This window comes from Rhinoraja longicauda, unplaced genomic scaffold (assembly GCF_053455715.1).
Source record: "Rhinoraja longicauda isolate Sanriku21f unplaced genomic scaffold, sRhiLon1.1 Scf001841, whole genome shotgun sequence".
Taxonomy (NCBI): Eukaryota; Metazoa; Chordata; class Chondrichthyes; order Rajiformes; family Arhynchobatidae; genus Rhinoraja; species Rhinoraja longicauda.
In genome coordinates this window covers 1-22,294 of record NW_027603056.1, presented here as the reverse complement: position 1 = coordinate 22,294, position 22,294 = coordinate 1, and the positions used below count along the sequence as shown (strand labels likewise).

The following is a 22,294-nucleotide window of genomic DNA, read 5'->3' as shown; positions in this document are numbered from 1 at the left end:
AATCTGTGGGGCGTTGGCACCAATATTGGGGAAGGAGGGAACTGTTCTGACGGGACGGACTCCACTTGAGCCCGGCTGGGACCAAACTCCTGGCAAACCGTATAACCAGGGCTGTAGATAGAGCTACAAACTAAATAGTGGGGAGGGGAGAGCAACAAATTGGAAGTGTAAGGGTGGAGCTAAAGGGCAAGAGAGCGCAGAAAAGCTACAGGAATCTCCAGAAGTAACGGGACGGAAAGTTACAGAGGGGATACGAGAGTAAGGTCAGGTAAAATCGGGACCGGTGTGAGAGGGGAGCTGAATACAGAATTAAAGGAGTTGTATTTGAATGCGTGCAGTATAAGAAATAAAGTGGATTGGCGTGGAGCAAAGTTAGAGATTGGCAGGTATAATGTTGTGGCAATTACAGAGACGTGGCTGCAAGAGGCTCGGACCTGGGAGCTGAATATTCAGTCCTATAATATACGTCCTATCGGAAAGACAGACAGGTGGGCGGAGCGGATGGGCTAGCTCTGTTGGTAAGGAAAGAAATTCAGTCCTTAGCGAGGGATGACATGGGATCAGAGGATGTAGAGTCATTGTGGATAGAGCTGAGACATTATAAGGGTAAAAAAGCTCACATGGCAGTTAACTACTGGCCCCCAAACAGTAGACAATAGACAATAGGTGCAGGAGGAGGCCATTCGGCCCTTCGATCCAGCAGCGCCATTCAATGTGATCATGGCTGATCATTCTCAATCAGTACCCCGTTCCTGCCTTCTCCCCATACCCCCTCACTCCACTATCCTTAAGAGCTCTATCACGCTCTCTCTTGAATGCATTCAGAGAATTGACCTCCACTGCCTTCTGAGGCAGAGACTTCCACAGATTCACAACTCTGACTGAATTTTTTTTTCCTCATCTCAGTTCTAAATGGCCTACCCCTCATTCTTAAACTGTGGCCCCTTATTCTGAACTCCCCCAACATTTGGAACATGTTTCCTGCCTCTAACGTGTCCAACCCCTTAATAATCTTATAAGTTTCGATAAGATCTCCTCTCATCCTTCTATATTCCAGTGTATACAAGCCTAGTCGCTCCAGTCTTTCAACATTCCGGGAATTAACCTGGTAAACCTACGCTGCACGCCCTCAATATCAAGAATATCCTTCCTCATATTTGGAGACCAAAACTGCACGCAGTACTCCAGGTGCGGTCTCACTAGGGCCCTGTACAACTGCAGAAGGACCTCTTTGCTCCTATACTCAACTCCTCTTGTTATGAAGGCCAACATTCCATTGGATTTCTTCACTGCCTGCTGTACCTGCATGCTTCCTTTCAGTGACTGATGCACTAGGACACCCAGATCTCGTTGTACGTCCCCTGTTCCTAACTTGACACCATTCAGATAATACTCTGCCTTCCTATTCTGACCACCAAAGTGGACAACCTCACACTAATCCACATTAAATTGCATCTGCCATGCATCTGCCCACTCACACAACCTGTCCAAGTCACCCTGCAACCTCATAACATCTTCCTCACAGTTCACTAGCCCACAGTTCTGGGCTAGGGGTGACTTGTACAAAAGGGACGGGTTACATCTTAACAGCAGGGGGACAAACATTCTGGCAGGCAGGTTTGCTAGTGCCACACCTGTGGCTTTAAACTAAGTAGTGGGGGGGAGGGGTTAACAAATTGTGAATATGAAGATGAGGTTAAAGGGAATACAGGAGATATTGCAGAAGACTCTCGGAAGAATGGGAACAGAAGTTCTAGAGGGGAAAAGAGATTAAGGGCAGGGCCATTTGTGACCGATGTGAGAGGGGAGGTAAATACAGAAGTTAAAGTGTTGTGCTTAAATGCGCGTAGTATAAAAAATAAAGTGGATGAGCTTGAGGCTCAGTTAGTCATGGGCAAGTATAATGTTGTCGGGATCACTGAGACATGGATACAAGAGGACCAGGGCTGGGAACTGAATATTCAGGGGTACACAACGTATAGAAAAGACAGACAGGTGGGCAGAGGGGGTGGGGTTGCTCTGCTGGTAAGGAATGATATTCATTCCCTTGCAAGGGGTGACATAGAATCAGGAGATGTTGAATCAGTATGGATAGAAATGAGGAATTGTATGGGTAAAAAGACCCTAATGGGAGTTATCTATAGGCCCCCAAACAGTAGCCTCGACATAGGGTGCAAGTTGAATCAGGAGATAAAATTGGCGTGTCACAAATGTAATGCTACGGTGGTTATGGGAGATTTCAACATGCAGGTAGACTGGGAAAATCAGGTTGGAAATGGACCCCAGGAAAGAGAGTTTGTAGAGTGCCTTCGAGATGGATTCTTAGAACAGCTTGTACTGGAGCCTACCAGGGAGAAGGCAATTCTGGATTTAGTGTTGTGTAATGATCCTGATCTGATAAGGGGACTAGAGGTAAAAGAGCCATTAGGAGGCAGTGATCACAACATGATAAGTTTTACTCTGCAAATGGAAAGGCAGAAGGGAAAATCGGAAGTGTCAGTATTACAGTATAGCAAAGGGGATTACAGAGGCATGAGGCAGGAGCTGGCCAAAATTGACTGGAAGGAGGCCCTAGCAGGGAAGACGGTAGAACAGCAATGGCGGGTATTCCTGGGAATAATGCAAAGGTTGCAGGATCAATTTATCCCAAAGAGGCGGAAAGACTCTAAGGGGAGTAAGAGACACCTGTGGCTGACAAGGGAAGTCAAGGACAGCATAAAAATTAAGGAGAGGATGTATAACATGCAAAGAAGAGTGGGAAGACAGAGGATTGGGACTCTTTTAAAGAGCAACAAAAGTTAACTAAAAAGGCAATACGGGGAGAAAAGATGAGGTACAGAGGGTAAACTAGCCAATAATATAAAGGAGGATAGCAAAAGTTTTTTTAGGTACGTGAAGAGGAAAAAAATAGTCAAGGCAAATGTGTGTCCCTTGAAGACAGAAGGAGGGGAATTTATTATGGGAAACAAAGAAATGGCAGACGAGTTAAACCGTTACTTTGGATCTGTCTTCACTGGGGAAGATACACACAATCTCCCAAATGTTCTAGGGGCCGGAGAACCTAGGGTGATGGAGGAACTGAAGGAAATCCATATTAGGCAGGAAATGGTTTTGGGTAGACTGATGGGACTGAAGGCTGATAAATCCCCAGGGCCTGATGGTCTGCATCCCAGGGTACTTAAGGAGGTGGCTCTAGAAATAGTGGAAGCATTGGAGATCATTTTTCAATGTTCTATAGATTCAGGATCAGTTCCTGTGGATTGGAGGATAGCAAATGTTTCCCACTTTTTAAGAAAGGAGGGAGAGAGAAAACGGGTAATTATAGACCAGTTAGTCTGACATCAGTGGGAGGGAAGATGCTGGAGTCAATTATAAAAGACGAAATTGCTGAGCATTTGGATAGCAGTAACAGGATCATTCCGAGTCAATGTTGGGGAGTCCAGAACAAGGGGCCACAGTTTAAGAATAAGGGGTCGGCCATTTAGAACGGAGATGAGGAAGAACGTTTTCAGTCAGAGAGTGGTGAAGGTGTGGAATTCTCTGCCTCAGAAGGCAGTGGAGGCCAGTTCGTTGGATGCTTTCAAGAGAGAGCTGGATAGAGCTCTTAAGGATAGCGGAGTGAGGGGGTATGGGGAGAAGGCAGGAACGGGGTACTGATTGAGAGTGATCAGCCATGATCGCATTGAATGGCGGTGCTGGCTCGAAGGGCTGAATGGCCTACTCCTGCACCTATTGTCTATTGTCTATTGTCTATTCACACTACCACCCAGCTTTGTATCATCTGCAAATTTGCTGATGGTACTTTTAATCCCTTCATCCAAGTCATTAATGTATATTGTAAATAGCTGCGGTCCCAACACCGAGCCTTGCGGTACCCCACTAGTTACTGCCTGCCATTCTGAAAGGGACCCATTTATCCCCACTCTTTGCTTTCTGTCTGTCAACCAACTTTCTATCCATGTCAGTACCCTACCTCCAATACCATGTGCTCTACTTTTGCCCACCAATCTCCTATGTGGGACCTTGTCGAAGGCTTTCTGAAAGTCGAGATACACCACATCCACCGGCTCTCCCCTGTCAATTTTCCTAGTTACATCCTCAAAAAATTCCAGTAGATTAGTCAAGCACGATTTCCCCTTCGTAAATCCATGCTGACTCGGAACGATCCCGTTACTGCGATCCAAATGCTCCGCAATTTCGTCTTTTATAATTGACTCCAGCATCTTCCCCCCCACTGATGTCAGACTAACTGGTCTATAATTACCCGTTTTCTCTCTCCCTCCTTTCTTAAAAAGTGGGATAACATTTGCTATCCTCCAATCCTGACATTCCGGGAATTAACCTAGTGAACCTACGCTGCACGCCCTCCATAGCAAGAATATCCTTCCTCAAATTTGGAGACCAAAACTGCACACAGTACTCCAGGTGCGGTCTCACCAGGGCCCGGTACAACTGTAGAAGGACCTCTTTGCTCCTATACTCAACTCCTCTTGTTACGAAGGCCAACATTCCATTGGCTTTCTTCACTGCCTGCTGTACCTGCATGCTTCCTTTCATTGACTGATGCACTAGGACACCCAGATCTCGTTGAACTCCCCCTCCTCCTAACTTGACACCATTCAGATAATAATCTGCCTTTCTATTCTTACTTCCAAAGTGAATAACCTCACACTTATCTACATTAAACTGCATCTGCCATGTATCCGCCCACTCACACAACCTGTCCAAGTCACCCTGCAGCCTTATTGCATCTACCTCACAATTCACACTACCCCCCAACTTAGTATCATCTGCAAATTTGCTAATGGTACTTTTAATCCCTTCGTCTAAGTCATTAATGTATATCGTAAATAGCTGGGGTCCCAGCACCGAAACTTGCGGTACCCCACTGGTCACTGCCTGCCATTCCGAAAGGGACCCATTTATCCCCACTCTTTGCTTTCTGTCTGTCAACCAATTTTCTATCCATGTCAGTACCCTACCCCCAATACCATGTGCCCTAATTTTGCCCACTAATCTCCTATGTGGGACCTTGTCGAAGGCTTTCTGAAAGTCGAGGTACACCACATCCACTGACTCTCCCTTGTCAATTTTCCTAAAAGTGGGATAACATTTGCTATCCTCCAATCCACAGGAACTGATCCTGAATCTATAGAACATTGAAAAATGATCTCCAATGCTTCCACTATTTCTAGAGCCACCTCCTTACGTACTCTGGGATGCAGACCATCAGGCCCTGGGGATTTATCAGCCTTCAGTCCCATCAGTCTACCCAAAACCATTTCCTGCCTAATGTGGATTTCCTTCAGTTCCTCCATCACCCTAGGTTCTCCGGCCCCTAGAACATTTGGGAGATTGTGTGTATCTTCCTCAGTGAAGACAGATCCAAAGTAACGGTTTAACTCGTCTGCCATTTCTTTGTTCCCCATAATAAATTCCCCTGCTTCTGTCTTCAAGGGACCCACATTTGCCTTGACTATTTTTTTCCTCTTCACGTACCTAAAAAAACTTTTGCTATCCTCCTTTATATTATTGGCTAGTTTACCCTCGTACCTCATCATTTCTCCCCGTATTGCCTTTTTAGTTAACTTTTGTTGCTCTTTAAAAAGTCCCAATCCCCTGTCTTCCCATTCTTCTTTGCTTTGTTATACTTCCTCTCCTTAATTTTTATGCTGTCCCTGACTTCCCTTGTCAGCCACAGGTGTCTCTTACTCCCCTTAGAGTCTTTCCACCTCTTTGGAATAAATTGATCCTGCAACCTCTGCATTATTCCCAGGAATACCTGCCATTGCTGTTCTACCGTCTTCCCTGCTAGGGCCTCCTTCCAGTCAATTTTGGCCAGCTCCCGCCTCATGCCTCTGTAATCCCCTTTGCTATACTGTAATACCGTCACTTCCGATTTTCCCTTCTGCCTTTCCATTTGCAGAGTAAAACTTATCATGTTGTGATCACTGCCTCCGAATGGCTCTTTTACCTCTAGTCCCCTTATCAGATCAGGATCATTACACAACACTAAATCCAGAATTGCCTTCTCCCTGGTAGGCTCCAGTACAAGCTGTTCTAATAATCCATCTCGAAGGCACTCTACAAACTCTCTTTCCTGGGGTCCATTTCCAACCTGATTTTCCCAGTCTACCTGCATGTTGACATCTCCAATGACCACCGTAGCACTACATTTGTGACATGCCAATTTTAGCTCCTGATTCAACTTGCACCCTATGTCGAGGCTACTGTTTGGGAGCCTGTCGATGACTCCCATTATGGTCGTTTTACCCTTACAATTCCTCATCTCTATCCATACTGATTCTACATCTCCTGATTCTATGTCACTCATTGCAAGGGAGTGAATATCATTCCTTACCAACAGAGCTACCCCGCCCCCTCTCCCCACCTGCCTGTTTTTTCTGTACGTTGTGTACCCCTGAATATTCAGCTCCCAGCCCTGGTCCTCTTGTAGCCATGTCTCAGTGATTCCCACAACATCATACTTGCCAATGTCTAACTGAGCCTCAAGCTCATCCCCTTTATTTCTTATACTTCGTGCATTTAAATACAACACTTTAACTTCGGTATTTACCTCCCCTCTCACACCGGTCACAATTGGCCCTGACCTTACTCTCATATCCTTTCTAGAACTTCCCTTCCCATTCATACGAGAGTCCTTTACAGTTTCTCCTGTATTCACTTCCCCTTTAACTCCATCTCCATATTCCCAATTTGTGAACTACTAGGGAGAAGGTGGCTGGGAAGCTGAAAGGGCTGAAGGTGGATAAGTCAGCTGGACCACATGGACTGCACCCAAGGCTTCTGAAAGAGATGGCTTTACAGATTGTGGAGGCATTAATACATAGATAGATACATAGCATCTGTGATATTTCAAGAATCACTACAGTCAGGAGTGGTACCAGGCGATTGGAAATTTGCCAATATTACCCCGCTGCACAAGAAGGGGGCAAAGCAGAATATTGGGAACTATAGGCCGGTTAGTCTGACTTCGGTGGTTGGTAAGATTTTAGAGTCCATTATAAAGGCCGAGTTTACGGAGTACTTGGTGCTTGATAAAATAGGTCGAAGTCAGCATGGTGTTGTGAAGGTCAGGTCTTGCCTGATGAATCTGCAGGAAATCTTTGTGGAGGTAAACAGCAGGACAGACAAAGGGGAGTCGGTGGGTGTTGTTGATCTAGATTTTCAGAAAGCCTTTGATAAGGTGCCACACGTGAGGCTGCTAAGGAAGATGAGATCTCGACGACCACTGTATCAGAGGGCAGATATCAGCATGGATAGCAGGTTGGCTGGATGGCAGAAGGCAAAGACTGGCAATGGAGGGGGTTATTTCTCGTTGGCTGCCAGTGACCTGCCGAATTCTGTGGGGTCGGTGCTGAGGGCGCTGCCCTTCACGTTGTGTATTATTGATTTGGATGAGGGGATTGAAGGCTTTGTGGCCAAGATTGCAGATGATAGAAAAATAGGTGGAGGGGCAGGTAGTGCAGAGAAAGCAGGAACACCGCAGAAAGACTTGGACCGGTTGGGAGAGTGGGCAGAGAAGTGGCAGATGGAATACAGTGCAGCAAAGTGTGGAGTCATGCATTTTAGTAGTCGAAAGAAAAACGCAGACTATTTTCTAAATGGGGAAAGAATCCAGAAATCGGAGGTGCAAAAAGACTTGGGAGTGACTGGTGCAGGATTCCATCAAAGTTACTCTGCAAGTTGAATCGGTAGTAAAGAAAGCAAACCTAATGCTAGCATTATTTCAAGAGGGCTTGTATACAAAACCAGGGATGTAATGCTGAGGCTCTATAAGGCGCTGGACAGGCCGCACTTAGAGTATTGTGAGCAATTACGGGCATCATATCTGAGGAAGGATGTGTAGGCTCCGGGGATGGTCCAGATGAATTTACAAGAATGATCCCGGGAATGAGTAGGTTAGCCTATGATGAGCGTTTGTCAGCACTGGGCCTGTACTCGCTGGTGTTTAGAAGCATGAGGGGGGACCTCATTGATACAGCACTTACAGAATAATGAAAGGTTCTGATAGGGTGGATGTGGAGAGGATGTTTCCATTAGTGGGAGAGACTAGGACTACAGGTCACAGCCTCAGGATTAAAGGACGGCCCTTTAGGAAGGAGATGAGATGGAATTTATTTAGACGGAAGGTGGTGAATCTGTGAAATTCTTTGCCACAGGTGGCTGTGGAGGCGAAGTCAATGTGTATTTCTAAGGCAGAGATGGATAGATTCTTAATGTGTGCAGTTATCTGGGGTTATGAGAAGGCAGGAGAATGGGGTTAGGAAGGAGAGATAGATCAGTCGTGATTGAGCGGCGGAGTAGATTTGATGGGCCGAATGGCCTAATTCTGCTCCTATTACCTATGACCGTGTGACCTTAAGGCCTGACCTTGGAGACCTGTGGGGTGCACATACTCCCTGTGAGTCTGTGGGTTTAATGTGCATGCTCTGCCCCCGCCTCCCCTCCCCCTCCACCTCCCCCCATCCCCCGCCCACTTCCCCTCCCCCTCCCCCCAGCCCTCCTCCCCCTCTCCCTCCTCCCCGTCTCCCCCCTCCCTCCTCCCCCTCTCCCCTCCCCACTCCCCCTCCTCACTCCCTCCTCCCCCTCCCCATCTCCCCATCCTCCCCTCCGCACTGCCCCTCCCCACTGCCCCTCCCTCACCCTCCCCCCTCACCCCCCCCCTCCCCCTCCCCACTCCCCCTCCCCTCCCCCCTCACCCCCCCTCCCCCTCCCCACATCCCAAAGATCCGGAGTTTGTTTATCTTTTACTCACCCAGAATGGAACCGGAGCAGATTCTCAGCCACACGTCTTCATCCCAAGTCCCAAAGAAAGGATAACATTTCTCCGTGAATTTGTTCCCAGTGAAGGTGTGGAGATGGGACTTGGTGGCCGCGTCGTAAAATGAAACTGTCCCGGACTCGTAACTGAGATAAACTCCCACCCACCCGGGGATGGGACGGGCGGGGAGAGGGGATGGAGAGTAGGTGAGTGCATCAAACTCGTCATACCACCGCCTGATGCTCCAGACTCCAGTCTCCGGGGTCAGTGTGAACTCTCCCTTCCTCTCCACAGACTCTGCGGCGACTCCCAGACTCCAGTACTCACTCCCCGCCACCTCCACCTCCCAGTAATGTCTCCCCGATGTGAACCCCTCCGATCCCAGCACACACGGACTGACTGTAAACCTCTTCCCGGTGTCAGGGAGACTCCTCTCTGTCCGGGTCCGTCTCACCCTCTTCCGATCCTCAGACACCTCGAGCCGCGGATGCGCTGTTTCCACATCCAGGGTGACGGAGACTGGGGGGAGAAGCAGAGAATCAGAGAGTCCCCGGGGGGGGGGGGTCGGGGGGAGACTCGGGCAGCGCGGCCCCGGGACCGGGGGAGAGGCCGCTCGGCCTCGGGCACAGGCGGGCGGACAACTGGACGATATCCCGGGGATTTCCCGCCCCCCCCCGCCAACATCCCACGGACAAAAACATGTTTCCCGGCGTTTCCTAATCGGGGCGGAAGTGGAGGGGAACCGGGTGAACGGTGAGAAATAAAAACAAACTGCTGGAGGAAGTCCGCGGGTCAGGCAGCACATGTGTAAGGAAATGACAGAACACGTTCAGGTCGGGACGCTGCTTCATTCTCATGCTCCCCTCTGCTCCCCCGGGACAAAGAGGTGCAGCAAAATACTGTACTCTGTTTGTATGTGTGTGTGTGTATGTGTGTATGAATGTGTGTGAGAGAATGTGTGTGAATCTGTGTTATGGTGTGTGGTGTGTGTGTTTGTATGAGAGTGTGTGAGTGAGTGTGTGTCAGAGTGTGTGTTAGAGTGCGTGTGTGAGTGTATGTGTGTGTGTGCACATGTGTGTGTTAGTGTGTGTGTGAGAGAGTGAGTGTGTTAGAGTGTGTGTGTTAGAGTGTGTGTGTGTGTGTGCACATGTGTGTGTGAGTGTGTTAGAGTGTGAGTGTATGTGTGTGTATGTGAGTGTGCGTGTGCGTGAGGGAGTGTTTGTCTAAGTGTGTGTGTGAGAGTATGTTAGAGTGTGTGCATGAGAGTGTGAGTGTGTGTGAGTGAGTGTTTCTCAGAGTGTGTGTGTGTGAGAGAGTGTGTGTCTATGAGTGTGTGTGTGAGTGTGTGTTAGAGTGTGTGTGTCTGTGTGTGTGCAACTGGTATGAGAGTGCGTGTGAGAGAGTGTGAGTGTGTGTTAGAGTGTGTGTTAGAGTGTGTGTGTCTGTGTGTGTGCAACTGGTATGAGAGTGCGTGTGAGAGAGAGTGTGTGAGTGTGTGTTAGAGTGTGTGTCTGTGTGTGTGCGTGTGTGAGAGAGTGTGTGTGTGTGAGTGGGGAAAATTGGCTTCATGGAGGGAAGCAGAGGGTGATGAGGGAAGGTTGTTTTTCGGACTGGAGGCCTGTGACCAGTGTCGTGCCTCACGGTTCCGTGCTTATATCAGTGATCTGGATGAGAATGTACATGGCATGATTAACAAGTTTGCAGGTGACACAAAAGTGGGCGGTGTTGTGGATAGTGAAGACGGTTGTCAAAAATTGCAGCAGGATCTTGTTCGGTTGGGCAGGTGGGCTGAGGAATGGTTGATGGTATTTAATACAGGATTAGATACAAATTTAATATAGGAGTGCAGTAACATAGTTCCTTGAAAGTGGAGTCACAGGTAGATAGTGTGTTCATATAAGGTATCGGCACAATGGTCTCCATCAATCAGAGTATTGAGTATCGAAGTTGGGATGTCACGTTGTGGATATATGAGACGTTGGTGATGCCACATTGTGTTCAGTTCTGGGCACCATGTTACAGGAAATATGCTGTCAGTTTGTAAAGGCTACAGATAAGATTTACGAGGATGTTGCTCGGACGTGAGCAGGCTAGGACTTTATTCCTCGTAGTGCAGGAGGATGAGCGGTGATCTTATAGAGATGTACGTTATCGTGAGAGGAATAGATCGGGTAAAAGCACAGAGTCTCTTCTCCAGAATAGGGGAATCAACAACCATAGGTTTAAAGTCAGGGGGGGGGGGGGAGATTTAATAGTAACCTGAGAGGGAACTCTTTTACACAAAGGATGATGGGTATATGGAACGAGCTGTCAGAAGAGGTAGTTGTGAGAGAATTTGTTAAAATTATGACAGGCATAGAACGAGGGGACAGTCGGAACCCAGGGCGAAATACGAGAGGGCATGGCTTCAAGGTGAGAGGGGCAAAGTTTAAAGGATATGTGCGGGGCAAATATTTTCCACGGTGTGGTACCTGGGATGTGATGCCGGGGGTGGTGGTGCAGGCGGATTTCCCGCCCGCCAACATCCCACGGACAAAAACATGTTTCCCGGCGTTTCCTAATCAGCGTGGAAGTGGAGGGGAACCGGGTTAACGGTGAGAAATAAAAAATAAACTGCTGGAGGAAGTCCGTGGGTCAGGCAACACATGTGTAAGGAAATGACAGAACACGTTCAGGTCGGGACGCTGCTTCATTCTCATGCTCCCGTCTGCTCCCCCGGGACAAAGGTGCAGCAAAATACTCGTAACATACATAAACATGTGTGTGTGTGTGCGCGTGTGTGTGTGCGCGTGTGTGTACATATGCACACACACACAGTCACACATAGACAAACATATACACACACGCACAATCATAAACACATTCACACACCTACATACACAGACACAAACATATACACACGCACACTCATTCACAGACACACACACACACAGACACACACACAAACACGCACACATAAACACACACACACATATACAAACATATACACACACGCACACTCATAAACACATTCACACAGCAGTGTAAGAAAATAACTGCAGATGCTGGTACAAATCGAAGGTATTTATTCACAAAATGCTGGAGTAACTCAGCAGGTCAGGCAGCATCTCAGGAGAGAAGGAATGGGTGACGTTCCGGATCGAGACCCTTCTTCAGTCTGACCTGCTGAGTTACTCCAGCATTTTGTGAAATAAACACATTCACACACACACATACACAGACACACAAACAAATACACACGCACACTTATTCACAGACTCACACACATACACACATACACACACACACATACATAGACACACACACAACACACATACAGACACACATACATACACTCACACATGTATGCACACATACACACACACACACACTTATGCACACACACACACACAGATACATAGACACACACATGCACAGACACGCACACATACACACGCACACGAACGCACGCATACTGATGGATATTCACTTTCCAAGCCAAAGGCTTGTTCACTCCTCAGGTCCAAATGCTTTTTGCTAAACTCAGATTTTTAGCACAGTAACTGCCCAGGTTTCAAGATGTTTGTTGTTCAGCAAGTTAGGAATCTAATCATAGAAACAGAAATTTTCATTCAACCCTTCGAGCCAGCACCGCCATTCAATATGATCATGGTTGATCATCCAGAATCTGTACCCCGTTCCTGCTTTCTCCCCATGTCCCTTGCTTCCGTTAGCCCTCAGAGCTCTATCTAACTCTCTCTTGAAAACATCCAGTGAATTGGCCTCCACTGCCTTCTGTGGCAGAGAATTCCACAGATTGACAACTCTCTGGGTGAAAATGTTTTTGCTTGTCTCAGTCCCACATGGCCGACCCCCTTATTCTTAAAATGTAACCCCTGGTTCTGGACTCCCCCAACATGCGGAACATTTTTTCTATATCTAGCCTGTCCAATCCCTTAAGAATTGTATATGTTTCTATAAGATCCCCATCTCAACCTTCTAAATTCCAGTGAATACAGGCCCAGTCGACCCATTCTTTCATCATATGTCAGTCCGCCATCCCGGAATTAACCTGGTGAACCTACGCTGCACTCCCTCAATAGCAAGAATGTCCTTCCTCAAATTAGGAATCCTTCCTCATGCCAATACCCAGTCTAGGATGGCCTGCCCTCCAGTTGGTTCCTCTATATATTGGCTTAGAAAACCATCCCGTATACATTCTATGAAATCCTCCTCCTCTGTGTTGTTACCAATTTAGTTGGCCCAAAATATATGTAGATTAAAGTCACCCATGATAACTGATGAACTGGTTGTTCCTCGGCTGCTTATTGGTACGTTATCCTCAATTGTTAGAATTATACTTGTGTTTTGGAAATCCTTTGCAAACTATGAACTCCGTTAAAATTACTCCTCAGAATTTACCGTGCTTCATTTAAAACTATAACTGTGTTTATTCTGCGTCGTTAGCTGGAAGTGACCGCGCCTTGGTTGGGAGGGACGACCCACGGCTGTGAATAGTGATTATTGACACCTAACCCCTTCAGCAGTGAGCACAGCAGTGAAATAAGTCAGTCTTTGAGATAAAGGTTGATGCAGTGTAACCCCCTTATAGCGAGAGCACTTGTAGGTGCTTATAGCAGATAAGATTTAAAGTCTTGACTTAAGTTTAGGGCTCTCAGACGGGTAATCTCAATATCATCACCACACGCACATACACTCGCACAAGCGCACACACACACACAGTCCCTCTCTCACACTCAGGCACACACACGAATAAACATACACACACGCGTATATATACACACACACACACTGACTCTCAGGTAAACCAAGATCTTACCTTGGTGGCCACGTATCCTCTTCCACTCTGAAAACAGAAACAACAAACAAGACTGAAGAAAACTCTGGAATCCAATCCGCCCCTCTTTCTCTCCCCCTCTATGTCCACCCCTCTCTCTCCCCCCTCACCCCTCTCCCCCTCTCTTCCACCCTCGCCCCTCTTTATCCCACCATCTCTCTCCCACCCCCTCTCTCTCCCCATCCCTCCCCCTCTCTCTCTCCCCCTATCACTCTCCCCCTCTCTCTCTCTCTCTCCCCATCCCTCTATATCCACCCTCTCTCTCTCCTCCCCTCTCTTTCCCCCTCTCACTCTCTCCCCCCCTCTCTCACTCCCACTCTCTCCCACACACCCTCCCTCCCTCCCTCTATCTCGCTCTCTCTCTCTCTCCCTCCCTCTCTTTCCCCCACCTCTCCCCCTCTCTCTCCCCCTCCCACTCCCTCCCTCTCTCTCTCTCCCACCCCATCTCTCCCCCCTCTCTTTCTCCCCCCTCTCACTCTCCCTCCCCCCTCTCGCTCTGCCTCCCTCTCTCTCTCTCTCCCTCCCTCCCTCTCTCGTTCTCCCACCTCTCCCCCCTCTCTCTTCACCCACTCTCTCCCCCTCGCTCTCTCACACACAAATCCGATTAAGATTTTTGACCGAAAAGGTTGATGAGGGCAGAGCTGTAGATGTTGTATCCATGGATTTCAGTAAGGCATTCGACAAGGTGCCGCATGGTAGGCTGCTCTGGAAGGTTAGATCGCATGGGATCCAATGAGAGATAGCTGAATGGAGAGCAAATTGGCTCCATGGAAGGAAGCAGAGGGTGATGGTGGAAGGTTGTTTCTCAGACTGGAGGCCTGTGACTAGTGGTGTGCCCCATGGTTCGGTGCTGGGCCTGTTACTGTTTGTCATTTACAGCAATGATTTGGATCAGAACATACATGGCAATGTTAGCTGATTTACAAAACTGAGTGGTTTTGCAGATAGTGAAGATTGGTGTGAAAGATTGCAGCAGGATCTGGATCGATTGGCCAGGTGGGCGGAGGAATGGTTGATGGAATTTAATACAGAGAAGTGTGAGGTGTTGCATTTTGGGACATCTAACAAGGCAGGAACTGCACCGTAAATGGTAGGCTTCTGGGGAATGTTGTAGAGCAGAGGGATCTAGGAGTGCAGGTGCATGGTTCCTTGAAGGTCGAGTCACAGGTAGATAAGGCGGTCAAAAAGGCTTTTCGCACATTAACCTTCATCAGTCAGCGTATTGAGTATAGAAGTTGGGATGTCATGTTGCAGTTATACAAGGCGTGGTGAGACCGCATTTAGAATATTGTGTTCAGTTATGTCCACCATGTTATAGGAAAGATGATATCCCCACATCTACAATGGTGGGGAGTGTGGTGTGTGTGATGGACTGGGCTACATCTACAATGGTGGGGAGTGTGGTGTGTGTGGGGGACTGGGCTACATCTACAATGGTGGGGAGTGTGGTGTGTGTGGGGGACTGGGCTACATCTACAATGGTGAGGGGTGTGGTGTGTGTGTGATGGACTGGGCTACATCTACATTTCTCAGCAATTTCTTGTGATCTCGGCTGGACCTGCTGAATTTCCTCAGTCTCCTAAACAAGTAGACATTGGGTGGCATCTTGGTTGTTGCTTCACTCTGCCTGGTCCACAACAGACCACTGGGAATATTAACACCGAGATGCATGAGGCTCACAACCACTTGCACTTCGGCACCAGTGATGCTGATTGGGGCTTGTACTCCATCGGCATTACTGAAATTAACGCACAAACCCGCACGTCTTCGGGATGTGGGAGGAAACCGGAGCACCCGGAGGACACCGGTCACATGGAGAACATGCAAACTCCACACAGACAGCTCCTGAGGTCAGGATCGAACCCATGTCTCTGGCACTGTGAGATATCAATTCTACCATTCCTTCTCTTTTGTGAATATTTCTATACTAAATTCTTACCATGTTCTACGACGGATTTGCGCCGTTCCAGCTCTGGAAGAAGAAACCAGTGTTACATTGGAACAACGAGCATCAGAGACAATGAAGATCAGAGTCAGGGGGCAATCCAAACAAGGCTGGAAATAAGTGCAGCACAATGAGGGAAGTTCCACGCGGGTCAGGCAGCTGCAGAGAGGAACAGGATTCCCGGTTTAGGTTCACAGGGTCTCATCAGCCTGGACAATGTCAGATAGTTACCGGTGTGAGACAAGTGTAGCGGCAAATAAAGGAGGGAAAACAAATGGTGTGGGACATGTGAAGGGCAGGAGAGGGGAATGACGAGGAACGGATCAGGTAAGTAAATACACTGTGGGTCCGGGGACTGACAGACTGACCAACTGTCTCGCCCACGACTGACAGTTGCTGCGGGAACCTGTGATCACGGTGATCATTGTGTGAAACAGTTGGGGACAATGTTGAGTCTGGAAGGCTGCGAGATGCCGGATTCAATGGCGGGCGGTTCCCCGGCCTCTGCTCAGCCTCATTAGATCAGTGCAGGAGAGCGAGGGAGAGCACACGCTGGGACGGGACACGCAATCAACGGGACAAGTGAAGGAAAGCTCAGGTTGACAACGGGGAACTGCACAGAGATGTCCACCCACGTGATCACCTCACCTGTGCTCTGTCTCCCCGCGGTGGAGATCAAACACAGGAAACAGAGACAAGTGCAAGTGACGCTGTGTCCAGTTAAATTTCCCCCCACTGCACCGCCTCATGCACACACAGATGTCACATCTGCCCGTTTACCCCATTACCCCACCTCCCGGGCCACTGATACTCTCTCCAGGGCCAGGGGCAACAATTACCGCTGGAAGGTCAGAGCCCGCGGAGAGTGCTGTTTCCCACTGAAGTTACACTGGGAATCAGGGATTTCCTGACCCGCATCTCACGCTGTTGTTTAACGCACCTTTAATGCGTCTGTTTTGTTTCACGTTCCAAAGAAACACAGCGCCGTTGGCGGCAATGAGAAGACAAATGGTGAGGACCAGCGGCAGGGCCCAGTCAGGAACGCCAGCAGGGAAGATCTCATCTGCAGAGTGAAGACAGTAAATCAGACAGTGACAGTGTCTGACACACACACACAACAGCTTCCCCCGCAACCTCCCGCCGTGACATCAGTGTATACTGGGGAAGCTGTTGTGTATGTGTGTCAGACACTGCATGTGTGTATTATAAATAAATAAATATATATATATATATTTATAAGTTTATGTATCAGCATACATACATACACACATATACAAACACACATACACACACACACATACAAATACACACATACACATACAAATACACATACACACACACATACATATACCTTTACATATACACATATACACACACACACATATATATATATATACCAGTTTATGTATCAGCATATATACTGTATATATCTGTAACAATATATATCCTCACGTGGGCTACAAAGGTAAGTTTTAATGTAATTCCCAAGGATGAATTTTGGGACGGGTGGGAGGAGCCAGCCACTTGGTCTAGATGATGCCCCATCATGGTCCATGCCGGACAACGCCACAGATTGTTGGTCCTCCCTTCCATGGGGTGGCAGCAGCGGTTTGCAATGTGGTGCATCCCGACATGCGCACGTGGAACCTCGCTCTCCCAGCGGGCAGAGCAGCGACTGGATGGAGATTTACAGTGACGGGCAATTAGATACTCATGGGTTACCCTTGTAGACTTGGACAGAGAGCGTTCAATTCGGGGTAGTCATGAAAAGACAACGTTGGAGGTGACGCGTCTGTTTATACCGCGTCCCCACAACTATTCAGATCAAAGCTTCATCTTCATTCACATTCTTATGATTCACTCAGACACTGGTGTCACGGTGATTCAAGTGAACCCAACCCAATGGAACAGAACCCTCTTTCCCCCGCACTGGAACCACTGCCCGACGACATGGAGCCCATTTCCCCCACAATGATTGTGGACCCATGTGGCAACTGAATGACCCCATTCGCCCGGTGCCAACTTCCACAGGTCTCGGGTAGTCATCCAGACACCGTTCCCTTCACGGTTCTGCTTTGTAATCGGACCATGACGACTCCATCAGTAGAACCTTCATCCCAGCCCTAGTGGTGTCAATGGTTCCCATGTGGTCAATGTGACAGGGCCGTGCGCGCCAATGCTCTGGCAGTCCTCATGGTTTGTCCATTTAAGACTTTTCAGGAGAGCGTCAGGGATTTAAAAGAGTTTGTGTCGATGTCCAACCTGTTTGGACAAGTTGTGGACTCAGTTGGCCTTTCATGCAGATGAATGAATGAATACGTTTATTGGCCAAGTATGTGCACATACAAGGAATGTGCCTTGGTGCTCCGCTCACAAATGACAACACAAACATACAGTTGCCAATTAAGAATAAATTATGATGCAGATTTAAAAGACAGTAACGCGGCAGGATGGGCGCATGCAGTAAACATCCTTTAAAAATCAGTGATAATTTCCCCACAGAAGTGAGATGTGGCTGAACCATCAGTGAGAAACATGTGAATACCCCAGTGAACATTCAGGGCAGTCGGGGTTTCAATGGAATGTAAATCTCTTCAAACTTCAATGATCAAACAGAAACGTTTACAAACCTGGTATTTTAACGATTGCCTCAAGTTTTAAGTTGAATCGTCTGATCTGAACAATACATTTGAACTTGTTCGTTGACTGCCTCGTTACTGTCACCTGGCTCTCCACATTTATAAGACCTTCCGTATCTTCATGGTATCTTGTTTCAGCTTGTGGTAAAACCTGTCCATCCTCGCCGATCCACACCATCTCTGGTCCAGGATACCATCCACCGGATTTACACACGAGCTGGATTCCATCTCCCTGGTATCCCAGCAACTGAATCCGGGGCTTACTCCCCAAACCTGCATCAGTGACAGATGTAGAAATAACAATAGTCAGGAAGAATAGCAACTTGGACCAGTCAGCATTTTGTTCAAGGTGCCAAACCCTCTTGCAACAATACTTATACAATTTACAATTATTTCTAGATCCAATGCAAAGTCTTTGAGCTGAAACATCAACTCTGCTTCTCTCTCCCCAGTCGCTGCCTGACCTGCTGAGTGTTTTCAGCATTTCGGTAAATAAATCCAGGTGGGGTTACATGGTAAATGATTGGGCCCTGGAGAGTGTGGTGGAAAGGAGATCCCCACTACGGGTGCTGTCTGTTAGGAGTTTGCACGTTCTCCCCGTGACCTGCGTGGGTTTTCTCCGAGTTAGACAATAGACAATAGACAATAGGTGCAGGAGTAGGCCATTCAGCCCTTCGAGCCAGCACCGCCATTCAATGCGATCATGGCTGATCACTCTCAATCAGTACCCCGTTCCTGCCTTCTCCCCATACCCCCTCACTCCGCTATCCTTAAGAGCTCTATCCAGCTCTCTCTTGAAAGCATCCAACGAACTGGCCTCCACTGCCTTCTGAGGCAGAGAATTCCACACCTTCACCACTCTCTGACTGAAAAAGTTCTTCCTCATCTCCGTTCTAAATGGCCTACCCCTTATTCTTAAACTGTGGCCCCTTGTTCTGGACTCCCCCAACATTGGGAACATGTTATCTGCCTCTAATGTGTCCAATCCCCTAATTATCTTATATGTTTCAATAAGATCCCCCCTCATCCTTCTAAATTCCAGTGTATACAATCCCAATCGCTCCAGCCTTTCAACATACGACAATCCTGACATTCCGGGAATTAACCTAGTGAACCTACGCTGCACGCCCTCCATAGCAAGAATATCCTTCCTCAAATTTGGAGACCAAAACTGCACACAGTACTCCAGGTGCGGTCTCACCAGGGCCTTCGGTTTTCTCCCACACTCCAAAGACGTAGAGGTTTGTAGTTTATTTGGCTTGGTGTATGTGTAAATTGTCGATAGTGTGTGTAGGATAGTGTTAATGTGCCAGCATCGCTGGTCGGTGTGGTGGGCCGAAGGGCCTGTTTCCGCGCTGTATCTCTAAACTAAACATACCTTTAAAGTTAATAATATCAATGCATTTACTTACTCACCTTGAACTCGCAGTTGGGCTGGAGATGCTTCATACCCAGTTCTGTCTGTAACTGAACATGTATATTCCCCTTCATCAAGCCTCCTTACGTTCATTATTCTGAGGGAAATGTTCCCTTTGGCCAGTTCATCTTTAAACAGTTGGGCCCTTGCTCTGTAATCCTGGTGTTGAGCGAGGGCGTCACTTTGTCCATGTCTGTACACGAGGACTGGCGAGGCGAGACCTGACTTCGTCCACTGCACCTCCATGTCGCTGGTCAATATATCTGGCACAAGCTGACACTCCAATACCGCATCTCCACCTACAGTGGCTGCAAAACCACCATCGCCCGGTACAATTACGGCAAATTCACCTGGGGATCAATGCAAATAATTGAAAACATAATTATTTAAGGAATCAATCATGTAAAAATAGAAAACAAAATTAACATCAGGAAAGTTGCATCGTTCTGTGCGCACAAAGAAAAACAGCATTTGTTTCATGAGGGCTTGAATACAATGCTGAGGGATGTAATGCTGAGGCTATCGAGGGCACTGGTCAGGTCGCATTTGGGGAATTGTGAGCAATTTAGGGCACCATAACAGAGGAAGGATGAGCTGGCTCTGGAGAGAGTTCAGAAGTGGTATCTCAGAATGATCCCAGGAAAGAATGGGTTAAACATAGAAAATAGGAGCAGGAGTAGGCCATTTGGCCCTTCGAGCCTGCACTGCCATTCAATATGATCATTGCTGATCATCCAGCTCAGTAACCTGTACCTGCCTTCTCTCCATACCCCCTGATCCCTTTAGCCACAAGGGCCACATCTAACTCCCTCTTAAATATAGCCAATGAACTGGCCTCAACTACCTTCTGTGGCAGAGAATTCCACAGACTCACCACTCTCTGTGTGAAAAAATGTTTTCTCATCTCGGTCCTAAAAGACTTCCTCCTTATCCTTAAGCTGTGAGCCTTGGTTCTGGTTAACATGTGATGAGCGTTTGACGGCTCTAGTTTAGGAAGGAGGGGGGGGGGGCTCAGTGAATGGCGGAGCAGACGATGGGCGCAATGACCTTAATCTGCTCCTATCACTTAGGACCTTGTGACCTTATGATCCAGAGATGAACCCAGGATATGAACATTTTCACGCGCTGTTCACCATTTATGTTTTATATAACGTTGGGGTCTCAACACCAATCCCCGTGGTACACCATGCCTTCCGTCTTGCCACCCAGAGAGAAAAAAAACACTGGCACTCATTCTCTGCTTCTCCTGCTATCCTGATTATCCATGAAAATGTGGTTGCCTCCTGCTCCTGCAGTCCCCATCGTCGCCCACAGAGGGAGAAAGAACCTCGCACCTGATCGTATTAAGTGATGTGGACAACTGCATTAAAATGGGTGGATAATAATAATAATAATAATAATTATTATTATTATTATAATAATAATAATAATAATAATAATAATAATAATAATAATAATAATAATAATAATAATAATAATAATAATAATAATAATAATAATAATAATAACTTTTATTTATCTGGCGCTTTTCATGCATTTGAATGCAGCCCAGTGCTTTCCACAAAAACAAACACATGTCTAAACAAAAATACAATTTAAAAACAGTGAAGACATAGGCTGTTAACATCATACAAAACACAGATTTACATCAAAATATAAAATGTAAAATGTAAAATGCAAAATTGAGAGTGTAAGACAAACGAGGTAAAATCAGCTTGATTAAAAAGATATGTTGTGTTAACTGCCGTTTAAAATCCTCAACTGAGTGGGCGTCTCTCATGGCCCTGGGTCGTCTATTCCACAGCTTGGGGGCGGAGCAGAAAAAGGCTGCTTCCTCAATGTTCTTACTGCTGCGGCATTGAACGGGACTCACGTTGTCGACCTCCCCGTGGTGAGCCCTGTCAACTGACCTCAGTCAGGCGAACGACAACAAACAGAGACAGCAGAAGCAGAAGCAGCTTCATAACTTCTGCCTCCTCAAACGCAAGAAGTAGAAGAGAGGCTAACAGGCCGGCATCAACAGACCTGAGCGCTCGAGTAGGGGCATGCGGAAGGAGGGACTCTGTAAGATATGCTGCTCCCAATCCATTTAGGGATTTATAGACAATAAGGAGGACCTTATAGTCTACCCTGAATCATACAGGAAGCCAATGGAGGGAGTGTAATACTGGGGTGATATGTTCCCTTTTGGTATTTGTTATATGAATCTTCTGACTCCATGAAGCCCCCTCCACGAGATAAAGAAATATCAATCAGACAAGATGTTGTGGTCATTACCGTGGGCTGAGGTGAGGATCCCGTGCAGTAGCAACACAGCGCAGTGAAACACTCCCATCCCAGTAGAGGGGTCAGTGCCTGAAGGAGAGGGAGAGAGAGAGGGAGAACAGTGTAAGTGTTAGACCCGTGATGGACGGGAAGCTGTGATCTCCCCCCCCCCTCCCCTCCCCCTCCGTCCCCGCCGCCGGTGTCCCCCACCCCCACTCACTGCTGACCGGGGGCTGAAAGGTCACACCTTGTGCCGGGTGGCCAAGGACAACCAGTCGCCAAAGGGCTCCAGTCCCCGCACCGAGACCCCGGCTCCCTTTAGAATCTGCTCCTTGAGTCTCCTGTCACGGGGGTCGGGTCCGGGACGAACCTTCTCCCGGGAATTTCTTCAGTCACCCCGGCCATC

The 22,294-nt window shown here is 47.7% G+C and overlaps 1 protein-coding gene across 1 annotated transcript; it reads right to left on the bottom strand.

Annotated features, from left to right (window-relative positions):
- Positions 1–8,779: 8,779 nt before the first annotated feature.
- On the bottom strand, positions 8,780–21,958 carry LOC144591777 (butyrophilin subfamily 1 member A1-like; the record flags this gene model as incomplete). The annotated part of the gene is made up of 7 exons (XM_078395799.1): positions 21,901–21,958; positions 19,623–19,973; positions 18,198–18,479; positions 16,508–16,630; positions 15,562–15,594; positions 13,605–13,631; positions 8,780–9,304 (listed from the first exon to the last, which is right to left on the bottom strand). Coding segments are annotated over exons 1-7 (1,399 nt in total), but the record flags the coding sequence as incomplete, so codon positions are not given.
- Between the last annotated feature and the right edge of the window lie 336 nt (positions 21,959–22,294).